This window comes from Barbatula barbatula (assembly GCF_947034865.1).
Source record: "Barbatula barbatula genome assembly, chromosome: 7".
NCBI classification, from domain to species: Eukaryota; Metazoa; Chordata; class Actinopteri; order Cypriniformes; family Nemacheilidae; genus Barbatula; species Barbatula barbatula.
Genome location: NC_136770.1, coordinates 21,042,528 through 21,068,035, shown reverse-complemented (window position 1 = coordinate 21,068,035; position 25,508 = coordinate 21,042,528). Strand labels below are relative to the sequence as shown.

General features: G+C 38.4%; 1 protein-coding gene across 2 annotated transcripts in view; it reads right to left on the bottom strand.

The window, feature by feature from the left end:
• The window catches only part of cntn4 (contactin 4), a 161,752-nt gene that overhangs the window by 25,235 nt on the left and 111,009 nt on the right, over positions 1-25,508 (bottom strand). For both annotated transcript variants that reach the window (XM_079460380.1, XM_079460381.1), the window contains exons 6-11: positions 23,202-23,405; positions 21,291-21,393; positions 20,820-21,004; positions 15,040-15,179; positions 11,288-11,417; positions 9,347-9,497 (exon numbers count right to left, since the gene is read on the bottom strand). In XM_079460380.1, coding sequence (XP_079316506.1) covers positions 9,347-9,497; positions 11,288-11,417; positions 15,040-15,179; positions 20,820-21,004; positions 21,291-21,393; positions 23,202-23,405 — 913 coding nt within the window. The remainder of the gene's footprint in view (positions 1-9,346; positions 9,498-11,287; positions 11,418-15,039; positions 15,180-20,819; positions 21,005-21,290; positions 21,394-23,201; positions 23,406-25,508) is intronic.

The following is a 25,508-nucleotide window of genomic DNA, read 5'->3' as shown; positions in this document are numbered from 1 at the left end:
CTGGTATAGGTTAAAATCTGGGGTATCGAAATCATTATATACCAAAGTTCACCGGAATTTGTAACCACTTTGAATTTTGGGTATCATGACACCCCAAACAGCAAGGCAATTTTAAAGTGGCACGGGCTCGACATCTCCAACGCGCTCAACATTGTGAGGGTATTTACAAGAGAAACAGGCGAAATTGGCTAGCTTACGAATTACCCGTGGCTTTTATCTACGTCTTCAAGACGGCTGTTATTTGGTTTGTCAGTCAGAGGCGGCGCTCGGGTTTAATAATGCAGGTTTTGCTCGCACCGCGGGTGTCCAAAGTGTTTGGTAATTCAGATATAATGATAAGATAAGAGATGATGGACAGAAGCGTCTGGGCATCTACCCCAGCTCAAAGAGCAGACGCTTTCGACAACCAGCTGTGTACAATAGTGCTTTTCCTCTTTTGGTATTAAAACAGCGGAAGCGCTACAGGCTAAAGCGAGTGTGACATTTCCCGCGAGCGCTCAGCACGTTGACCCCTGTCCCTTGGGAGCTAGCATTAAGTTTCCATGGCAATAGACAGATTTATAAAAAAAAGGACAAAGAGTAAAAAGAATCTTTAAGGGAGATGTCATAATCTCTACTTTGAAAACAAACCATACACATGATCCAGTCTTTCACTCATGTCGGTGAGGATGACAATATGGATGTCCTGTTGCGACGTAAACCCCTAAAAGGAGGCTCGCGTCGCTGTGCCACTTATCCTGGGGTAATTTTCTTAACACATTCTACGCTGTTCAATTATTCATTGTGCTGATTTAGTATGGGTACATTTGGCTTCTGCCACTTCACAAGATAATTTTAAGTCGTTTCTCAACAGGAAATAAATCAACATGGCACCTGCTGGCGTAATAATTTAGCTCCAAATCAGTTTTGCGCGAAAGGGACTTAAATAATATGCTTTGAAATGATCTGTTATGTTCTGCTTTAGGCCATGTATATTCTACATATAAATCACTGGTGTCTGAAAGAAGAGGCAAAGTGTCCTTTGGATTTGAGTCCTGTTATAAAAATGTTCCAGTTCCATTACAGCCTACAGGTTAAAGACGCATAATTATATTTCAAAATATTTAATATTAAGGGATAGTTAAAAATTCTGTCATCATTACCCTTTTTTGTATGACTTCCTTGAAGAATGCTGGTCACCAAACAATGGCGGTACCCATTGACTAGCATTGGTTTTGTGTCCATAATATAAGTGAATGGGTGGCGCTGTTGTAACCCTTTGGAGTTCACTTCGTATTAAGTCTACTTTTTTATTTTTTAAATAGTTTAACCATCAAGCATGGATTGGTGAACATGATAGGCGAGTTTATACCAATCAGGAAAATCCGCCAATCGCTGACAACACCGCAGAGGCACCACCGCCTTCTGTCACGTGACATTACCAGCTCTTTTAGGGAAGGGATGTAATTTTCTTGCCTGCCAAAAAAGATACGGAACAAATACAAAAAATTAAATTCTAAGTTTGCAGCGCACAGCGTATTTCCCGCAGTAATCTAGGCTTTTAATTTCTGCAGTATCTATCCCCAGGGTCAGCAGATGTGCGGTGAGAAAGAAAGGAAGATATGCAAGAAACAGCGTTTATCAGGGCCAAACACTGAGCTTATAGGTCTACTTGAACCTGGCTCCTTTAATCACAAATGGCTCTCCAGCTTCATTCTTTCACTCTGATATTTATCTCATTCTCACTCTCATATGCACACAATTCCTTCTAGGAATAAAGAGCAACGTGCGTGCCGCCCGAAATCTGCGCGGGGACCAAGATGGATTACTGGTGCTGCGCTGGCAGATTCTTTCTTGAAAAAAGATATTAGCCCGCGGTCCCCTAAGATAAAACTAATCCCACTGACTCTAACATGGCTCTTAGAGCAGTAAAGAGCACGGAAAACTAATCAAGACCAAACATCTCGGCATTCATTTGCACACTACGTTGAGTTTTATATTCGCACATTGAAATGATTTCTCCTGAAGTCATTACTGCGATAAGAATGATGAGAATTCCTAGATGCACGTTGTGGGGTCTGAAAATCGAGACATTGGAAAAATATGAAAATAGGTTTTTCTATTATCGGTTTTCGTTACATAATATTTAATTAGTCAAACAATTTGACTGTAAACCTGATTTGATAAATTCCCCTGAATTTCACTTTACAAAAAGGTTGTATTCAGTAATCGTATTTAATGCCTTAGATGACATGAACTAACAATGTGCAAACAGTAAATTTTTATAGAATATTATGATTGTTAATGTTAGGTAAAACCAATATAGTTATTTACTCCTTGTTCATGTTAGTGCGTGTGTGTTGCTATTGTTAACCGATAACTTTTCTAACTTCAAATCATAAATGCTCTTCATGTTATATTGTTTAAATTGTATTATTTCCTTCCAGATTAATCTCCTGCATGGAAAATGTAATTAATGCTGCGCGTCAATTGTGTTGGAACGCAAACATTAGTGCCAATCGATGTGCTGTCCACCGTCTTGATTGACCAATTGTCTGCCGTGCAAATCTATACCTATAGATTGTCTGCGGCAAAGCCGCACCGCATGGCATATCAAATTATGCTCTGCTAGTTAAAGAGTCTTTTAGACACCATTAGCAAAACACAACCATAGGAGGTTAAATAAATGACATTCTATTTAAAGGGTGGGTAATATGTTGATAGAAACCCACCATGGTTGGGATTTTACCTAGAGTTTGATGCTATAGAGCATGTTCCATATCTCCTCTGGTGGGCCCATTCCCCTTCAGTTGACATTCCTCCGAATGACACCGCCTAATTTCCCCAGGTGAGAGAGAGAGAGGAGTATGAAATTAAAATAAACCATATGAGCTGGCAACATAACAGTTGAGACCATGCCTTGAGGTGGGCTAATGAGGAAAGGTATTTCGGTACTTTTGGTGGGAGACGGCATCGCGTTTAATCTCCACGTCTATGAGACAGCAAGTTCCAAACAGATGTTCAATTAGATTAAAAGGAAAACCAGAACAATGGGCTTTAGCGAGAAAAAATTGAATGCGACATCAAACAATAATAAACAACATTAGTTTTTTTAATAAATAGGACATTATGCTGTCTACACAGTGTCACTTACTTTGCATTTTAGTGCCGGTTAAACATGATTATAAAATGAGAGTGTTTATTAAAACACCTGTTTTTGAGGGAACATAATGTTGTGATAGTTGCAACTTTATGCAGTGGCGAAACACCAACAACATCCGCCAACAACTCTTTTAGATTGAAAAAAATCAAGACATTCATTCAAAAGTAAGATACAAGAATGTAGCTTTAATGAAATGAGTAAACGAGTAAGCGATCCCAGCCCTCAAACGCGACCTTTATCAGCGAAGACAGCGGCAAACTCTTCTATCGCGCCGCCCTCATTCACCTGCAACGCGGTCTTCTGTGGCAGATGCGCTTTTAAATGGAAATCATCCTGACAAGCAATCACTTCATAGAGTGTGTACTCATCCCACTCCTTTCCTTTATGGTTCATCTTTTCTGCCGCTCTGTAAAGACACAAACCGCATCTACAAGTGGGACGACGTTAACTTAACGATGTTAGCGCTTCCTGAAAATGTTTATGTGTTTGAATAATTTTCCGTATGGGTGGAAACATGGCCAGGCCGTATTGTACCTCAACTCAAAAGAATAAAAAGGAATTTATATTTGCCTCTATTCTTGTTAATCAATCTATTTTTGAGGTTACTGTGATTTCCATTTTCCTAACTGTAATGCTTTTTTTTAAATCAGCACTGACTAAAGAAGCAAATATCAAAATGTACAACAACATAATCATTTTAATTGTATTTATAAATGAACTTTATTACATAAATAGAAATAACATGTGCTTTATCTATTGTTCAGATATATTCCATAATGAAATGTAATAATGTAATAATTACAATCAAATTTTGTAATAATGATTTAAATATGAAAATATTGAATTCATATTTGTAATTAATTATTAATAATGAACTAATAATGCATAATTAAATGTAAGATTTTTATATTTGCATTATAGCAATATGAATTTTCCACATTATAGTAATCTTAATTTAATTGACTTCATTTAATAAATATAAATAATATAAGTGATGTATTTCATTATTTATTTAATGATTAAAATATTTGAAAAATAATTAACTAATAATAAATTATTAAATGTACGCTTTTTATTAGCATTGCAGCAATAAGACTGTTCCACATTAATGAAATATGTGGTTGGGTACAATTTAAATTTGTAAAGACATATTTAGTATCCAAGGCAAAACAGAATGTTTCGCATTTCAACAGGTTTCAACAGATTCCCCCTTACGTATACATTTGTCCATGGTTTTTCAATCCACTTGCTGTGCAACAGTTCAGAACCCGAAATTTAACCAAGATCAAAAGCAGCCAGACCAAATTTCTCCCAAAACTCATTCCATTATATACACCTTTCATCTTCTTCAAAAGGCTATTCTTTCGGAAGAGGGACCAATTTCAGCCCAAGTCAAGCCTCCATTAGTTTGTCTTTTACAAATTATGCCTTGGGAAACCTTTGATCCATTGTGTTAACTTAAAATCATGTATTTAATATTGTCACCTAATGTCCAATATATAGATTTTACAATAAAAACGGCTAATGAATCACGTTTTCCAAGACAAACTTTTAGGTGTTTGCTAATACATATGTTCAATGCAATCAAACATCTCACCATCCATAAAATGATGTCCACACTTGCAGCAGCCAGCACACAACACAGAAACACCATTTATCATCTGCAGTCTTACATATTCAAAAGGACATACAGTGGCCACAATTGCATCCACAACTGGCTGCTGTACAGTAATAACCTCCCTTGGGTTGTGGCAAGCTGCGGACGAACTTATTATATCCTACTGTTTGTTAAAGAAGCGAACATCAGCAGAGCGCAGGCAAAAATTCGCTTTCAACCAGAGCAGTATCCCACTCCAGTCAGAAGCGACCCGGGAAACACGCACGGACCAAGCGTTGTCAGCTCGGGAATGTGAGCCCATCCGCTAACCTGTCCTACATTTCAAAAGAGCAGCTCAGTCTTCTCTTTTTATCTGTTTCTCCTGTGGGTTTAATGTATTTTACAGCATGCATTGCTTTTAAGGTATGTTTTATTTGGTGCTGCAGTCCTTGTGTATGTTACAAAAAAACCTTTTTCACACAAACGTCAAGTTATAAACTTTGTTGTTGTTAAAATATATAAGGAAAAGCATTATATTTTGATTTATACAGTCGACTTAAATTAAAGCTATACATGGTATAAATGATCTGAACCCATGACCTTGACATGCTCTACAAGCAACGCTACCCCTTAGTAAAACCATAGCAACCACAAAATGTACCACATCTTACCAATGCCAATGCCAATAAGCATGGTAACTGCACTTTTACTATAGTAAAATCATGGTCATTTTTCCTAAAGAGCACAAGCTGCAGAGAAGAAATGACATGAGGTAGCGTAAAATGATTTTTTTTTGAGTAACTAGCTACATCGCTTTTAGGAAAAGACATTCAATCTCTCTCTCTCTCCATCTCTCTTTAGTGGAGAAAGGGGGCTGCTTCTATGAAGATGGATTATCCTGCTGGTGAAACCGGCTCCTCTCCTTCTCAGCTGTCAAGGAGAACTTGCACAATTATGCCAATTAATCTTACACAAAAGGAGTTCAGATGCACCCTGCTTTGATTAGGTCTGGCTCCCAGACAGGTGCGTGCACTCAGCATGCATCCGCACAAGCGCGTTCGTGAACGTCCATTTGCATAAAACAATACATCTGATTATAAATTAGTCTCTAATGGCATTTCCTCTTAATGAGAGTGGTGTCTTTTTACCTGCTGCTGTTTACAAGGTTAGCGAGACGCTGACGGGGACGTTACACAAATAAGTGGATTGATGCAGCTTATTGAATCTAAGATAAAGTCGAAGCGAAAGGGGGCCGTTTTGTTTTGTAATCTGGCATATTACAGTGTGAACTGGGTATACTCAATGACAAAAAGTGGGGCGGGGTGTTTTTGTAATACATTGTGAATTGATTGGATTGTACTAAAATGTCAAAGGGTGGATAAAAGGCAGGGGATGAAAAATAAGGGGTCTCGGAGACGTCAGCGAGAAAGGAAAGTCATTTAGGGGCGGGGCAAGGTGATATGTTTTGATAAAAGATCACCATGAGTAACCAAGAAAGTGTATTAGGATGAAAAACAGAGACATTTTGTTTGTGTGTTGAAAAATGGGGATAGTTCGCCCCACAATCACAATTCCTTTTTAACTTACCCTGTCATTTTAAACCTTCATGACTTTATTTCTTCTGCAGAACACAAAAGAAGAAATTTAGAAAAATGTTGCTAGCTGATCAACGGCGGTACCCATTCGCTTCTGTTATGGACACAAAACCAATGCAAGTAAATAGGTGAAAAAAGAAAGTCATACAGGTTTGAAATGAATTATGTGAATTATGATTTTTGGGTGAACTATCCCTTTAAGAAACATAAAGAGAAAGCTTTGGTGTACATACAGTAATGCTGCTCATACAGTATTTATGAGGAACAACAGGAAGGAAAGTGTGTGTCAAAAAGTGTAAGGGTGTGTATGTGTGGACAGCAGTGTGCGTGGGCACCGCCAAAGGGGAGTTGAAATAAAGTCAGCGTTTTCTAGAAATAAATTCAGTTCTGTAAAAAGTTCCCTGGCTGCCTTCCACTTATTGACAATACAATCAAACATTCTGGCCACGATACAACCTGGGACATGTGGATGTTCACTTGTGATTTATCCATTTTTCTTTTTAATTACCTCCGTGTCCAAGTTAGGTGAAAAGGGGTGGAGGGAACACCTTCAAAATCAAAATAAATAAAAGCACTATTTTATTCCAAACCACAGAAACAGCCCATGGAGCATTATAAAAGATGGCTTGATTTCATGGATACTTTTTGTATAGGCATATAGACATTTCATATTAAAATGTCCGTAGTTATGCATGCTGTTTAAAATAAAATAAAACGAATCAGTAAAAACATCAGATTTGCTGCTTCGAGTAAAAAAAGGCTTTGTAAATATGAAACACTGGGTTCCCCAAAAGAAAACTGCGTAACGTGACTTACAACAAAGTGTAGTAATGATTTGTATCCACAGCAGTTTGGTTGCAGGTAGAACTAAATACATTAAAAATTTTAGGTACATCAAAGAGCCAACGCCAAGACACAGTGAACCCAAAGAATATTTGGACACGGCTTATAATAAGAAAGCTTATTATTTTAACTGCAATAAATAACAAATATCAAATCGAGTGGCATTTGCAAACAAATGATGCTTGACCTTCTCCCAGAAGTAGTTTTTTGCCATTTTACAGTCCCAAGATACTATAGACAAATTTGACTAGGTTTGACATTCAGAAAGTCTCCTAATAGCCTTTGTCCTCATTTTTTGTCGCGTATCTTTTGTCGTAATATCCAAATCTTAACAAACTAGAAAAGTGGGCTCATTTTCTAGCCTTTAAAACAAATGCCACTTGATTTGTGATTAAATCAATGTCATTTATTTTTAGATGCATCCCAACTTTTAGAGGACCATTGTATTGAATCACACTTACGGAGCTGTATTGAATAAGACACATTGGTGTCACACCATTTGTCTAATAAAGAAAATGTCTACCTGAACAAAACGTAACATCATACAGTTTAAGAGAATAAGGTCAAGCCTGCAAAGATGCAAATCAGATTCAAGAAATAAAACACCTCACATGTCAAATTAATGTCTCGCCCCCACATCAAGAATTCTTCTACATTGCTTTCCGCTCACACATACGGCTGAAGGACATTGGCAGTATAACCCTTATGCAAACGGGCTGCCACTCTATTTGATGAGTACCAACACCAACTTTGTATATGTAAATGACGGGCAAGCGTGCTGTGCACACACCGCCAGATGCACACACAAACGTGCACGCAGACACGTTGAACTTTATCCCGGTGTGGTCAAATACAACCTCTCTGGTCAGTGAAACACAAAACTTGTATCAAGCTGTGTCTGGCTGCCACTCCACAGTTTAGACGGGGACATATGGCTGTTTATGAAGACTGGTCTGGCAAGGATATTGACCCCGTGCTAAGAGTGCAGAGAAGTTGATTAACACCCTGCCTTTTCTCGGGAGGGGTTAGCGCCGGTCACCCGATAAACCCGCAGAGCCCAGTTATAAGTGACTGTGTGATGCTTCCTGGTGTTCTTAATAGGAACATAAAGCTGTATTTGAATAATTTAACTCATGTTGCCTTTCTAAAATCTCCAAATGCTTTAATTTCAACCTGGCTTAATATTAGTCATGCGGAAACATAATTAAAAGGTTCTCAAATAAATTGAGAAATAAAACTTGCATTTGCATTAATAATATTGTGAGATGCCTTGCTGTCTACGGGCAATACGTCAATAAGCAAGAAATATGATGTACCCAAAAGTATTGGGTAGACAGTTAATGTTTTATTAGATTGCAAAAAATTTTGGATACCTGTATTGAATAAAAAGATATAGATATATTTTTCCCACAGATTGTCGCAGTGCATTCTGGGATGGTCTTTTATGTGAAGATCACGAACAAAACAAAGGAGTTTTGCTCCCCACCGCATGCCTTTGTTCTTTAAAATGATTGTGTAAATGTCTTATGGACATGTTTATGTGTGCATAAATGTGTTTGCTTCAAAGATTTTCATGTGCATTTAAAACATTTTATTTGCCGTCCAGTGTTTCCTATTCAACATTCCTAAATGTGCATACAAATATGTGAATTGAAACCCTGTTGACGCCAATAAAAAACAAGAAGTTCGAGAGGCGTGCATGGGCTACATCTGCAAATAATGGCTCCCGGCGAGGGCCTTGTGCTTTAGCGAAGTGTGCAAATAACAGAAAGAAATAAAGACGGAGAGAAAGAGAGGGAGGCACTTAAAACCGAAACGCAAAGCCCACTAGAGACATATCTACGCGGCCCTTAGCAGAGACGTGCTGAGACATGCTGTTTCTCTGGCTCCCGCGCCGGCTTGCCAAAGGCAGAGATGAATGGCCGAAGTCTGCAACGGTGCTTTGTTGCTGTGAATAACAGAAATGATTTGACAAAGACATTATATCAACAACCGGATCTGGAGCATGACCGCGGTGTCGTGTTCTCATCCCATAGCCCTGCTGACTCTTCCTGGATCAGACTTTAAAAGCGGCGATTTTATAAGAGGATAAATAAAAACAGACAGCAAAAATATGAGCAAGGCTCTGCAGAGATGAGTAATGACATGAGAGCAGGATAAGGTGGCTACCTGCTGCTTTCTCTGAGGGCGTCGTTGCCTTTACGCCAGGAGATCGCTCCACGCGGAGACATCTTGGGCTTGCATTCAATCAGAACATCGCCGCCCTCTTTCACCAGAGTGTGGCTCTTCAGCTGGTTCTGAGAGAAATCTGGAGCGACAGCTGCGACGAAAGAGCGAGTTTTAGATCATAATAAGAGCAAACGTCAACAGAAAGCACATTTCTGTTAAACTGCTAAACTGTTTTACATCTGAGAGAAGCATCACTGCTTAAACCTTTAATTAACTGTGGCTGTTTTCTGTATTACTTTTTGCCCATGCGCAGTTTATAGCCAACAATTTTTTAAGACATTATTAGACAATAAACATTTTAGACAGTAGTAAATTACAATGTTGTCACATTAATAATAATAATTCATTTCATTTATATAGCGCTATTCTGGGTCCTCAAAATGCTTTACATCGTTGGAGGGAACCTCCTCAACCACCACCAATTGCATGCATGATTTATTCATGAAAACCGTTATTAAGCATTTTTCATCCATTTTGTGTGAAAATGTTTTAGCAAAAGTTCACAACACACATGAACTTGGTTGTGGGCTACAATCTCCAGCGAACACAGATTGTAAAACACCTTTATCCTTTTTAATTTACATTTTTTGATGGCAAAATAAGCATTTCAACTTACTTTTTAAGACGTTACAGCTACGTTGACGGTAATTTACAGTGCCAAATGCGTAATGCAAATTAAAAAATGTACAGCCAAATGCATATAATGAAAAGTAATGAACCGCAACTAATCTCATGCTATAAATCAAAACGTCAAGCAAATTGCATTGTGGGATAGAGAATTCTATGCATTATACCAAAATAATTTGGTCATGTTGCTGGTATATAAACGGTAAATCAATGCAAACAAGTAACATTGCATTTTCTACAGATTGTACAAGTGGTGGCAGGTTAAGGGAGTCGGATTGAATGTTTCGACTCCCCCCAAAGACCATCATGCATCAATGCGCCACAGACTTTTCCTTTCATGGTTGACCATAATTACAGGTATGCAGACGCGAGGATTAAAGGCTATTAAGAGCACATCCTCTTTAATCATTGTACTTCAAAAGAAGACATGCTTGTATGTCGGGTGCGTATGATGTCGAAACAGAGATGGCAGAGCAGAAGCTAGGTGAAAGTGGCACTCTTTAATTATCACGGCTTCCTTTCTCCGGTAAGAAAAACAAAGGGAAAATGTCACGTCCTTTTCCTCAACGTTCCTCACTCAAATGAGTTTTTATTATGATAATTTCCCGGCTCGACGGTCCTCACACTGTGTCTTTTAAAAGGCACTTCATTTAATCTGTTTGAGGGACTTGCCAATTATTTTCACGTGAGATTAGATTCTCGGCCGCAGAATTTTTATGGTTAAACAAAAAATAATCGAAGCTGTGGGTAAATGTGGTTGAAAGAGATCGAGGGTGAGGTTTTTACTAAATAAACGGTTAGTGAAGTGCACTCTTTGATCCAAATGTTGCTTAAAAAGTTTTAAACGTTGTGACATGTCTACTTCTGCATCAACCAATGGCCTCGTTTTGGGGGCGGACACCTGTTTGCTGAAACAATTTCAGGTGTGTTTTCGGGAATTTGATTTAGTGCACTTAGAGCTTAAATTATGCCTTTACATTTAATAAACCTAGCATATTTTATCAAAGTACATGAAATCCCTTTGCAATTTGGTGCCGTGAATGCAATGTATTAAAAATGAAATGCCCACTTACACATGCAAAAGCCAAATTAACAATATAAAACAACAAATTACATTTTGATTCATATGTGGCCACTCTCAGTTGATGTGCATATATTTTAAATACACAGTTTAAGCTTTGTTAATGCGGTCACCATCTTGGATTTTAGCTGTAGTATCTGTCTTTGCAAGTCAAATGTATCTCCACAACTTACCGATAACTCTGAGTTCAGCGTTGGAATAAACCTCGCCGTACTTGTTTCCAGCCACACACTGGTACATTCCAATATCCGACAGCGCCAAGCGGGTGATGGACAAGGCTCCATTAATGACCTGGACCCTCTCCTGTGGAAAACGGGATATCTCTGTTAAGAGTCTTTTACCGAGATTGCTAATCTGCATAAAAGCACAAGGTTGTCTGGGAAGGTAAATTATGCTCGAAGGTTGATGGTCATAAATCCGAGCATTCATTACTAATGGGAGACTGCATAAGGTGGCCCAAAAAAACGAAGGTAATAAATCTGTCTGTTTATGAGATGGAAATAAAAGCTGGTTTACTTCTTAACCAGGGCTCTGTATTCGTTGGAGTGTTGGGTGATGTTTGTGAACCTAAATGAGGTGGGCTAGTATATTTATACCGAAGCATTTATAATAAATTGTAACCTATCGATCGCATGTTGTCTGATACGTATAAAAATAACACAACAACAGGTAAACCAGGATAAAAAATACCTGGATATTTCAATCAAATAAAAAAGGAAAAACTTTTGTCACCTTCAAAAGACATTGAGCTTTCCCCTCATGTTACCTTCCAAAAGGCATAAACAATAGTTTAAAGGCTCATAAAAAAGCCAGGTTCATATAAAAATTGGCATGAATTGCCGCTCTCTGCTGCGCTTTTCACCTTTTTGCCCTTGAACAACTCTGTTCTTAGCCCTTGCTTTTAAAGGGCCAGTTTCTCTAAACAGTTTGTTTACATTTTTGGCATTCTAACATTTCAAACCCAAAAAGTAAAAAAAATAATGATTTACTCATCCTCATGTGTTCTGAACCTACATCGTTTTCTTTCTTCCATGAAACACAAAATAAAAAGTGAGACAATGTCTCCGCTTCTTTTTTCTACACAACCAAAGTATAGCAATTTCTGCCGCCAATATTCCAAAAGGACTTACATTTTAGTGTTCTCCTCACAAAAAGCTATCATCTGACTTGACAGAACACTTGAAATATATCTCGAAAGGCACTTTTGTCATGTGCATTTGTGTCACTTTGGAAATTGACAGCACCAGTCCCCATTCACTTTCATCATATTGAAAAGGATGGCCGTGAATTTCTTTAAAAATTCACATTTCTGTTACATAGTAAAGAAATAAAGTCATAAGGATTTTAGAAGAAATAAAAGTCATTTTTGTGATGTGCTTTTAAAATGTTGTAACTTGAAAGCACCAGTCCCCATTCACTTTCATTATATGGAAAAGGATGCCTAGGAATAAAAAAAAAAACTTTTTGTTTTACAGTATGAAGAAAAGAAATAGTCAAATGGATTTCAAAAGAAATCAAATATAGCTAAGATAAATATATCTCATAAATATATTTAAATATGGGGTGAACTGTTCCTTTAAATGTCTTTAAACTGTTCAATGGAGCTTTGACTGGTGATGCTAGCACGCAAATCAAAATTTAGACATGAGGATAATCTGGTGCGCTTGAATAAGATTTGTGTCAGTGGTAAAACTGACACATAAAGGCGAGGAGGAGGAGGGAAGCAATGTACAATATGAGACAGACATCACATGGTGGCGTACAGCAGTTTGCGTGAGGCGATGATTCACTTTACTACTGTACTAATTAAGCGTGAAGTTCTTCTGAAATCAGCAGTTTTGCACATGGCGGGACCTTAGGGGGGACGGGGGGGGTTGCATCTGCACGCCTGACGCTGAACTGCTGTGATTGGCAATGTCAGTTCTCGCAATGCAAAGGTCAGTTCAAAGTACATGCACTGAAACCTACAGGGCCACAATTCAGCAAATCTCCTAAAGTAACCAGCACATTATAAGTTTCAAAGAGAGATGACGTGTAGAGGAAAAAGTTATGGATTACAGCTTTAAAGATTGCAGTTCTGCTGCTAAGGTACACATTGAGAATCATACTAATATGAGCTTGATTTAGACAAATCTGAAGACGTGGACGAATGAAAACATTGACACGTTGATGACCAGATTGGCTGCATCACGCCTCACATCACAGCCTAATGCTTATTTCCTTCTTTAAGCAATCTCGACTAGGATGGCACAAAGACATTTTTTGCCGTTCAACTTCATTCCAATAAGCCAGAAAGAACACGAAAGGTCCTCATTGATTAACCGAGGCAAAAATAACAAATGGTAGAAGTCAACAACCCGTGCTTTTGCTACATCAATGACCTTTAGTTATACAATTGATTAGAGTCTTGATGTTGATAGTGACATTTGGAGATCGTAATAATTCTAAACTGATTAATTCATTTAACCGGGATGCATTGAAAATCAACATTTCTGAATCAAAAGGTAAGCTAGGGGTAGGATTCAATCAAACGATTGTGTTTTGCCCTTGGGACTTTAGCTTCACAACACAAATGGCCTTGTGTTTTGTCATCGCTCAAAGAGATTTGCCCACGCTGATTGTGGAAAAGCACAAGGCGATTCCTTTCCAAATCTCGCGTTTTTCTGTTCACGAAAGCCTTTATTGCCTTTATTGCATTGTTGAGTCACTATTTCTTTGTGCAATAACTTGCACACGGACATACCTGTAAAGCATTGATCATTATGCTAATTCAGCTTGCAAATACAAATTCACTCAGCTAATGTAATCTTAACCAGCAAATCTGCATAGAAGAAGATTTTCAGAAGTCCAACAGATGTAAAAGAACTTTAGCTTTTCAAGAGACCGGAGGGGAAGGAATATTGCGCTATTTATTAAAGTGCGAAACACAAAACGGAAATATGCTAAATGAAAAGAGAAAGAGCACAGATTGATCACATAAACAACCAAATATAGTCTCTAAATGGATCAATATCCTGTGTTTGGTTTGCACCCAGATCACATAGCGAGGCAGATTTGCATAAAATGTGCTTATTTGTTTATTCACAACACCGTTGTCGTGGCGATGTGCTAGTAGTCAGTAAAAATACCCAGCGTTGCTAGACCATGAGTCAACAAACATTAGCCACCAAGTGCCTGGAATTCTGGGACAAATGCTCTCGGTGGAAATAGGTTGTATATAACACAGAGTGTCGAGACTTATAAATGTTTATCGCCACTTTCACTATAGTTTAAATGAATATCAGAAGGAGACAAAACAATAAGCTTGTCTGCCACGCAGTAAAGGTTTACAAGGCTTCTCTTAACGGCCTTTGAGAAAACGGGTTTAAATTCAGCTTTTTGGCACAGAGATCTAATGGAAGATTACTGTGTCTCTTGGATCTGGCGTCCACAGCTAACCATACTAAATCAACATTTAATGTCCATATAATTGACTTCTCTTACCCAGCCAAGGTACAAGTTGGCACTTATAGACTGCATTATGGGTTATTATGATAGCATGGGTTACAAAACCAATGATGTTTATGACAATAAACAGATACAGGCTGGAAGTGCTAGGGAAATTAGCATGTTACTTTTTACATCCCATATTATGATAGACTTTTGTTTGTCAAGGAAACAAAAAAATTGTATTGCACTGTGGTCTCAAGTTATTTTTTTCATAGACTTTACCGTATTTCAGTATTTAGTGTTTCAAAAGTTGGACCAACCCTTGACCGAAAAATTCTGTCATAATTTTCTCATCCTCAAGTCCTCTGAAATCTTTATACATGTCTTTGTTGCGATGTACAAAGAATTGTATGCAGAATTGGAACAACTCGAATGTGAATAAATGAAAACAGAATTTCCATTTTTAAGTGACCTGTTTCTTTAAAGCAGAACTGACCTCAGTGGGCTCCAGGTTGTCTCCGTTCCTCATCCATCTAAAGGAGGGTTTAGGTTTCCCTGTGGCCTTGCATTCCCACACCAAAGAGTCTTCGATGGCCTTCTGCACATCCTGGGGCTTTTCAATTAGCTGGGGAGCAGCTGCAAAATCCAACATCAGAGGTAATGATTATACACAACTTTAACCTTGGTTTTTACCTTTTACCTGTATATGTCCTTTGAAAAGGCCTAGCAATACATCTATGTATCTACAGAAAACCGCAGTGGTGACAGCAGCAGGAATTTATATGAGCACAGTAAGAAATCACATCTAATATATAAGCATTTTTCACAAGGTAGTACTATAAACTATCTCAACCAATACCATTAGGGTAAATTATGGCTTAATTATACACAAGTTGTATTGATTTTTATCTTTTAAATGCACGTAACTCAAACCTAGTAAATAATTGACCAAGACCCAGGAGTGCATTCAGTGCATCATTTATGGACATTTCATCCTAAAAGGAGAACAACAGACAAGTAGGTAATGGTAGAAAGCATGCGATGCAATGAACAATTTAAACACACATAGAAAGTGTGCACATGTAAGGTCACCAACGTTTATACTGTAAGAACTGTAAAAAAGCATTCATCTGTGTTTTTGTCCTGTTTTTAGAAAAAGATTTTAAACGTATTTACATGACCGCTTTTCTGAACCTGCTGGCGATTATTTAGGGTATTTAAAAGCATAAACCTTATAATGCTTGAATAAAAAAGCGTTGTCAACAAGGCAAGACAGATAAACTTAAGGTTAACGTATGTCATTTCTGAGGCTATGAGAGACGCCAAAAGGGAAATAAAAAGTCAATATAATTGTTCCATTTGTGTTTCTTGAACACTTGGCTGCCTAAGCAAGTAGTCATGTCAACAACACATCTACACTTTTTTAGTATGAATTACTTTTCAATATTTTAAAAGGAGACGAGAGTAAGTATTTGAACACATTACACACTATGTTAATATCTGCATTCGGTAAAAATGAGTTTTTATCCAGATTTTATCTCATGTGGCAAGTCGCCATGTAATAAGCGGGATAACGTACAAGCAGCCAGCTGTTATCGCGGAATAAACCCCTTCAGTGTTGTACAAGGCGCGTCGGGTCCTGATCACACTGTCAGGGCTTATTTCTGCGATAACAACCGGCTGCCTGTACATTATCCCTTACAATTTTTTTACAGATGACTGATTTCTAATGGCTTCTGGGAAATCTTAATTCTCTCTTGCTCCTGGTGTCACTGCTTCTACTGCTAAAGACCGTTCGCTGCTGTTTTCTTCATGGTTTGCTCGGTCATTGTAACTCAGTCTATCTCTCACTCACTGGGGAAGTCTTGACTTTTAAACCCACTGTTTAAATGAGAGAAAGCAGTCAGACCCTGACTTAGCCTTGCCTACTGGGCACACAATCACACTCAACATTTCACACCCACAAGTCAAACCTGAGAGTCTTAGGCCCTGTCCACACGAACACGGGTATTTTCAAAACCACAGTTTGGCCGTCCGTCCACACGCAAACACAGTACTCGGTCACTGAAACCGAACTTTTTAGAAACTCCAGGTTTCAGTGTTGTCGTATGACGTATCTCCTTGGTTTGGCGTCAGATTCCAAGCTTCTGACTGGCCAACAGGGCTTCATGGTTAGGGTTATATCGCCACCTGTTTGGTTTGGCATGCTTTTGACAGCGCTTTATAGCATATTTTTGCGGGGGGGGGGATGGGGGTTAGAACGAGGAAGGAAAAACTCAGTTCACAAAAAACTCGATTCATTATTACGCGTGTCCCATGATGTTGTACGTGTGGACTAGGCCTAAAAGAGGTCAGAAAAGCTCTCATCTGCATCCTTAATGCACACTGAAAGTGTGTTTGGAGTTCCTAGCCATCATAATTTACTCTCGTAGAAAATCTGCTTTTGAAAGATCTTCAACTTTTGTCTACGAACCATTTCAATAAATCCACGTGATCCCAACATCATTTAAACATGCTGTGCGTAATTTGTCAATCTATATTGACATAAATGCAAAAATATACACAACTATGTCTTCAGAGGTATATAAAGACCTCACATAATGAAGCGTTATGTTTTTATTACCTTAGAATGAGCTATTTCTATCTACATACACCACACGTCCCCTTGCATGAATTCTCCATGTTTCCTAAATGGAAACATTTGAGGGCTATCAAGCAAACGTTAGCCGAAAGTATGAAAGGCCCCGAATGTCTCCCCCTGCTTTGCTGCTGCCAGTAGGAGTGATAAACTTGAGATACACTTATTGATCGCCTCATTCCTCCGCTCTGCTGACGAATGTCTCGTAGGCCTTATTCCAAGGGACTTCAAAATAAGATTACAGATTTTTATCACCTGGCTGGCAAAGGGAAAGACGGAGAGGAAGAGAAAGACATACGGCAAGGAAATTGAGAGGAAGGCGGAAAAAGAGAGATCAGTGTGGCAGTGAAGAAGTCTATCCGTAGGCTAAACCTGCCAAACAAGGATCCCCAGAGTCGCGGATGGGATAAGCGTCAGCCCGCCGCCGTTTATTTACAGGCCCGGGGTAGCTTCGACATGTGTCGTAAATAAAAGCAAATAGCTTAATGCAGGGGTCGGCAGCCTAAGGCATGGCAGCAATTAGAGCGAGAGAGAATAATTATTTTCACATTTATTTCGTTTTTTATTATAGAAATATTGAACTACATTTGCATGCCAAACTAGCGCTGCACTAATCCTCTTTTATTGTAACACAGCTTGTTTGCATACGCAGAAACTAAAGACCCATTCACAAAGTTATACATGCTCATGATCTTCATGAGTAGTATATGGATCCTTATGACAACACAGTGAGAATTAAACTGAAACTACATTTTGCTCTTGGAAATGCAACGTGTCATTGTGAGAGAACATTTAAAACAAGAATCGCGGGCGAATAAAAAAATAATATAAAAAAAAACATCATGGGACGTGCGTGATAATGAATCGAGACGTTCAAGTATGGATGGTACTTAACATTCCATACGCAAAACATAGTGATCGTGACACTCAATCACATCATTAAAGGAAAATATGATCATTTTCCAAAACTTTGGATTTAAAGGGGTGTGTCATGCATTCTGACTTCTTAACAGTGTCTTCCCATGCTTGACATGGTCAACTTATTACGTAGTATTTCTGTGCTCGATACACTCCCCCAGTGTTCGTACAGGTTTCAGAAAGTTTTTTTCGAACACAAAAATCCTTACGTAACAACTTTGCTTTTTCTGTCCCTTATTGGACAATTCTCCCGGGAAAAGCACGCCCACGCATCAACCATGGAGAGCGGGAGAAGGAGCATGGGCACAAGTCACTTGTGTGCAGGAGAGAGAGAGCACTATGTTTGCGAAGTTCAGCTGTGTTGTTAGTTCACTGCATATGGGTGATGAATGTGGATATAACGCTGGATTATAGGTTTATAACTATTCTGTAAATACTCAAGATTAACATGAGATATACAGAAACTGTCTGAGATAGGGCCGCTTTATAGGGCAAAAGAAACTTAAAATTTAAAGGCATTGTAGGCACATATTAATGCAGCAAAACAATGCCAGGTTTCATTAGTACAAATTTAGAAATTTACTATAAAGCTGAATTACAAAACAAACACATTATTCTTCTTAATTACTTTTTTAAACTTGAATTTTTTCAGCACAGATTGTAGTTAAATATTGATTATTTGATACATTGTGTAAACTATATTTTTATGCTTAATATATTATCCCATTATACCATGCCATAAATCACTGTTTTCGTCCCTTTTTAATTTATTATGCTGTATTAGGTTTTGCAAATATCTAACAAATGAAAAGCATTTAAAAGTGCTTGTCAACTTTAACAACACAGTATTGAATCATTAAAAAAGTAGTGTTTTTCCATTCCCTGAAAAATAAGTTAGAGGTTTCGAAGGGACAGTGACGACAGAGGAAAGTCAAACAGGTTTGAAATGACATGAAGTTTCATTTTGGGGTGAAATATCCATCTAAAACATACGGTCATTACAGAAATAATGTTATACTGCGTGTGACATTAAAAACAGCACTATTAAAAAGGTTGTCAAAGCATCAACTGATTTACTGTACACCCAACAGGTGACAGCAGCTGACCTACATTATAATAGTAGTCAAGGCGAATTCTAATAAATACCACCCTCTTTAAAACAGTGTGGGGCATGTGCGCCAAGGAAGCCAGACCATTAGTAAAACACAACCACACCCACAACAAATCTCTTCCTGGCTGAATTACATTAGCTTTTACAAATCGCCCATGTTATTTATCTAATTAATGTACTTATAAATCACCGGTGCCGTGCGCATCTGGGAAGCCCATTATGAGAACTTTCCTTTGTCGTGGAACCTGCCCCCTATTTTCCGCATTGTTTGGAATATAAACAATGAGACAACAGGCATAATAAAACATTTACCGAGCTCCACGCAGGCTATTCCTGTAAATGGGCCACTGGGTGTGCGGCTACAGCATTAGCGCCAGTGCAAGATCCCATAAGGGGAGGATAAATCCCATTGCTCTCTAGCCTACAGGTACTTACTTAATAGGAAGCTGTCTGTATGAACAATGTACCACAGCCGACAAGGCTGTGAAGGGAAAAGGTTATGAACTCTTCATTTTAAAGTCCATATTAAATATTCGTCTTTTCAAAAGACTACAAGTCGGTATACAGTAGATGGGAACCAGGGACTGGACAATTGGGGTTTTATTTAACTAGTAATGCCATATTGGACTTGTAAACAAGGCCAAGGTGAACACATAATTAAAAGAATGCAAATGGGGTGGTTTTATTGCTACTCCGTATCTACTCTGGAATAATACTGGATTGTTTGTGAAGGAAGTATTGAAGCAACACATCATCTCACAATGTCAAAATGTCACGCGTCAGACTATGAGATCTTGAAGGAACACTTGAGATAAAGGCATATTTGCATTACAATTCTGCATCCTGTTTGCAACCTCAATTCAGATTCAGGAATTAATCAAAGAATATCAAAGCTGTATATCAAAGTACCCCCCAAAAAAATGGAAATACCCAATTGACAAACCTAATAAAAACAATTAGACAGAGAGATGAAGTGTTTTGGTAAAAACCAAATGCAAATCCTATTAAGTTTTCATTGCAGCTTGAAATAAAGCTCCTTTTCATGTGACAGGTGGCAAACATATTACTGTCAAAGAATTAAACTTGAAACGATTCCGCACAGATAGATTTCACAGAGCTAAGCCTTTGATTTTCAAAATCTGCAGGATAACTAGGCCCAAAAATAATTATTTATCAACATTGGTTGGTGAACACAAAAACCGGATGTCATCCACGATCCAGATGCGTCTCTTGCCGGCATATGCGCCCCTCAACTAAGTATAGTAAATTTAACAGCTTTGATCTGGAGTCAAATTGGATCCCAATCACAGAGCCATCTGGTACAAACCAATACACACGCATACTGTTTGCACACACAGACGCACAAGGTCAGACGCAAGGCCATCCTCTCATCTTTTTAATCTGGATAAAAATATTAGAGACGTCACGACTCGGAGGCTTTAATCATTTTGATGCACTGATAATAAAATCAACATCTAGGTCTGAAGTTGAGTTCCTGTGGGTTGGGTTGGAGGCGGGAATGTGAGGTTGTGCTTCATTTCCTTCACGTAAGTAAAAGTGACATGCGGCTTTGACTGTTCAAATATTGATGCGTTTCAAGACAACTTACCAAAGAAAGACAGCTTTCCCTGCACAGAATTTCGACCTTTTGTGTTTTCCGCGACACACTCGTACGTGCCCGCGTCTTCTTGCTGGAAGTACGGGATTTCCATGACTCCGCTGGTTTTTCTCACGTCCACTTTGCGGGAGAACGGGACTCCGTCCACTCGGCGCCAGCTTATGGAAGGTACCGGACTGATGCGGGACGAGACATCACAAATATACATTTTAGTGATCCTACAGTCCAATTACAAAATGACGTCTCTATTTTGCCTCTCTAATGTAATGTACTTCACTGTAAAAGTGAATATTTTAAAAAAGGGACTTTATTTAATCCACGAAGAGATTGGATTGTAAAAAGTCAGTGTGGTATAGAAGTAGAGCCAATGCAAATGTGCCGTCTGTTGTGATAGAGATATATGTAAATTAACAAAGTAATTCATCCAAATTGGTTTTCTCAAATAAAGATGATTGTACTTACTTCCCCAATGCAAAACATTCTAGTCGAACCGTCGAACCTTTGGCCACCTGAACAATTTCTGGAAACTGCACTTCAATCTTTGGTTCGTATTCTCCCATGACACCTACAAAAAGTTCAATCATCATTTGCAAGAAGAGCGAAAATAATTTCCAATCAATTATTGCAATCAGCAAATGCAATTTCAAAACTATCTGAAATTCTCCTCTTCATTATTACCGTCCGATTTATTCCTCCCTGAAAGGCTTTTAGATATGAGGAAGGTGTGATATCTCCTTCTGTGATTTTGCGAGGTGTTATCGGACCAGCTACTAAGCCGAGTGTGTCAAAAGAGATCTTATCTTGAATGTCAAACGCTGCTGTTTATGTCGGTGCTGCCAAATGGGAAAGGCTGAAGAGAAGCAATCATCTCATTCTGTAACATTCCAGGTAGGGAGACGTGTACAATGAGTTCTGAAATTGTACCTGGAGCTCACACTGTGACAGTCGCCATTGAGTGGCTCGTGTTGGACATGCAACGCTGATACAAACATCAGGTTATATTGAGGGAAACACATTTTACACCAAAATTCACACAAGACACAGGTAGGATTTCAACCAGTAGGACTTTATAAATAGAAAAAAAACATATTTACTGTATATATGTGACCCTGGACCCTGTAGCAAGCCGTTGTTGAAGAAAGAGGTTTGTTTTAACCCTCTCTATTAGCTTAACACTGTAATGATGTTGTGGAGCGTAGATGAAACGGAAAGCTGAAATTCTGAGCTTTATATAGATTTCCAAAGAGAGGGTGAAGTTTGTAGGCGTGTTTCTGGCCATTTTTGTTCGTGATTTTGCTGCATTAAAGAAAAATCTATAATTCTGACCCATAAAGTATATCCTTGGCCATTTCTACATATCATGTTTTTTATTATGTTATCATGTTTTTATTGTGTTTTATCGTGTTAGTTGTATTTATTTAGTTATCATGTCTTAAATCAAATGAAACCAACTGCAGTTTTATTGATATTAATTGGAAGGCACAATAAAAAATACATATTTGAATAATATATACCTGTGTGACTTATGACTCAATGTTCACAGAGATGCTGTGTTGTTCTTTGGTATCAGTCAAACAAATACGATTCTGATTGTCTGGTGTGGAATCTGACAGTTCGTCTAGTACATGTGTGATTAAATCGTAAGCCCAGAGAACCAACAATACGATCAGTCTAAGACAAATGACCTTTCCGTTTCAGGACCTTTGATAATGCCAGCCCACCGGCACCGAAGCACGCTTTTACAACATCTTAAAATTTGCAAACAGCTCATTAACCTTTGAATACAATCAGTATACAAAAGTCTCCTATGCTTTATTAAAACATATTTCATACTTTTGAATCTGTCTGTAGTTCATTTACACAATTTACAATGGAACCGTAATATTATTTAAATTCCTACGATGTGCTTTTTGCAAACTTACTTTAAACTGACATTAAAGGGACAGTTCAACTGAATATAAATCATTTATGACATGTATGTCATTTCAGTCCTGAATGACTTTCTGTATTCTTCAGAATACAAAGGAAGATGTTTACTGTTATTTACAAAATAATATTGCCTCCAATTGACTTCTGTTGTATCACAGAACCACTGAAACATTTCTCAAAATATGCTCTTTTGTTACAGAAGAAAGTCGTTGAATGACATGAGGTTGAATAAATAATGACAGATTTTATTTGGCTGAACTATACCTTTAAGAGAGTTGTGCTGTAAAGACATTACTGCCCTTTCATGATAATGTGCCTTTGTGAAAGTAAGTTCTCTAAAGTTTTACAAATATAACCAAATATTTTATTAAGAAATGTTAATTCGACTATTTTGTGAAATACATCTGTTGCATGATTGTAATATGAATATGATTTCTTTCTCACCGTCGGTGCGCAAAATGAGAGGAGTGGGCGGGCCTTGTACACGTGTCTTGGTGACGGTGTTGGTCACGACGCAGGTGTAGTTGCCCACATCGGATGGCTCGACTTTAGCGATGTATAGATTCCCCGTCTCCTGGGACACGAAGCGACGGTAGTCCTGCTTCACGAAGGACGGGTACTCGTTAAAAATCCAAGAGAACGTCAACGCTGCGGACACAGAACAGAACAAGAGAGAAAATCCAGTCAATGTAACACATGAGTAGAAAGAGGTCACCCCGCTGCCCAGAAACCACATTTGCATAAACATAACTAGAGTACATAGTGACATTTCCTCCCTCAGCAGAGTCTAAATGGCATACGCTGGCTCTGCTCATGAATCTTACGCCTCCCCAGAGTTACTAAATTAGCATTGGGGCTACATGCTAGGGTGCAAATTAATCAGCCCGAGGAGGGTTCTGTGGCTTAGGGGGTGAAAATTAATGACAGAAAAGGAAAACCAGTGCCCTGTGATAAGCTGGACGCTAGTCAAGTGGGGAAGTAGTGCTATGTAACCAATGTTCAAAAATCCAGAGCTCGATTTATTTCGCTCGGTCTCACACTCAGTCTGGTTGCATGGTTGCGTCATTATCTTAAGTACAACCGTGTGCTGTAGTGGCAGTTGTTTATCTCTGTAGCTAGGTAACATCTCAGGAGAAAAGGATGCCAGTTTCACTGTGTTATTTAAGCATCTGTCTCCATGGAATTACCAAGAAAACGTTACACGCAGAGAACGGCGCTCGCATTTGTCTGCCGCTCGTGTGTCACCTTTCATGTTGCTCAACTTGTAGAACATGGGGCCAGCAATGCTAAGGTTATGGGATTGATCCCAGGGAATGCATACATTTTTAAAAGAATGCACAATATGTATGGACGACAGAAATGTGAGCGTTTATTGCATATTTATTAGACATACTTGTGAATGTTGTAAACATTTGTCCTTTAAGTGATAGCTCACCCCCCCAAAAATGTCATCATTTACTCACCCCCTTGTCATTTCAAACCTGTATGACTTTCACAAAATAAGATATTTTGAAGAATTTTAGAAACCGAATAAAGGCGGTAGCCATTCCCTTCTATTGTATTGACACAAAACCAATGCAAGTCAATGGGGACCGCTGTTGTTCGGTTGTCATTCTTCAAAATATCTTCTTTTGTGTTCTGCAGAAGAAAGTCATACGTGTTTAAAATGACATGAGGGTGAGTAAGTGATGACAGAATTTTTGGATGAGCTATCACTTTACATACAATACATTCTTGCTCATCCTGGGAATAGTGAGGTATTATCTAAGAATATCACTCAAAAATGTCACGCTGAAATGAATGCTGTTGACTTAAAAATCTTCAAAAACGTTCCTGGTGTCTGTTCCTGTCTATGAAATGTTGGCATATATTTAACGTCACATCTGTCGGTGGTACTGCACTGTGAGGTCTCTTTAGACATATAGAAAAAGAAAACATTTCAAACCTCACCTCCAGGAGTTACAATGGTTTTGCCTTTTGCTGATTCAATTACCCACAATTCCTGTCATTCTCTGAGTTACGCTGACAAAAATGGGCCAAGAAAAGCAAAAGGTGAAACAGGCGGGGACGTATTATGCGGGTATGACTTGAAAGGAAATGGTCTTTTCTGATAATAAGTCCTTTTTGAACCAACCTGTGACCTTTTTTAAGATTGTTTTCTTTGAAAATGGTAGTTCGTAATTGGTACCCAGGAGAAAAGATGTGAGATCTCTTAAATATCTGGATATTTCTGTTCAAGTTTCCTGCTTCTGATATATATCGTTCCTAGAGTTTCCGAAAAGAAAACTCAACAATCTGAAACTCATTTCAGAAGTCTACAATCAAGTCATAAATCTCAATATGAACTCGAACTTTTCTCACCTTGTTTTTGTCACATGAATTGTGTTTTCTGTATTTTAATTTCTCCATTAATCTTTTTCCTCCGTGTATAGCCACAACATTCTATATAGGCCTAGTCTAAAAGCTATAATGTAAACTGAACACTTACATAAGGGTTTTGCATAAGTCCAAATCAAACCGTTGCTCGTAACGGCAACAAAGAAATCAGTTGTCAATCCAATAAGCGAACTCGCAATCGAATCAACCAGAACAACATCTTTGGAGGACCAATGCACTGAAGCATTAATAAGCCAATGTGTATTTCCATTCACCCCCCTTTTAACGCCGCTGTAATCTCCGGAGCACGTCTTATTCAAACAAACCACTTTGTGGCTGCCTGGACACGCTGGCATGTGAGCATTCCATTTGTGC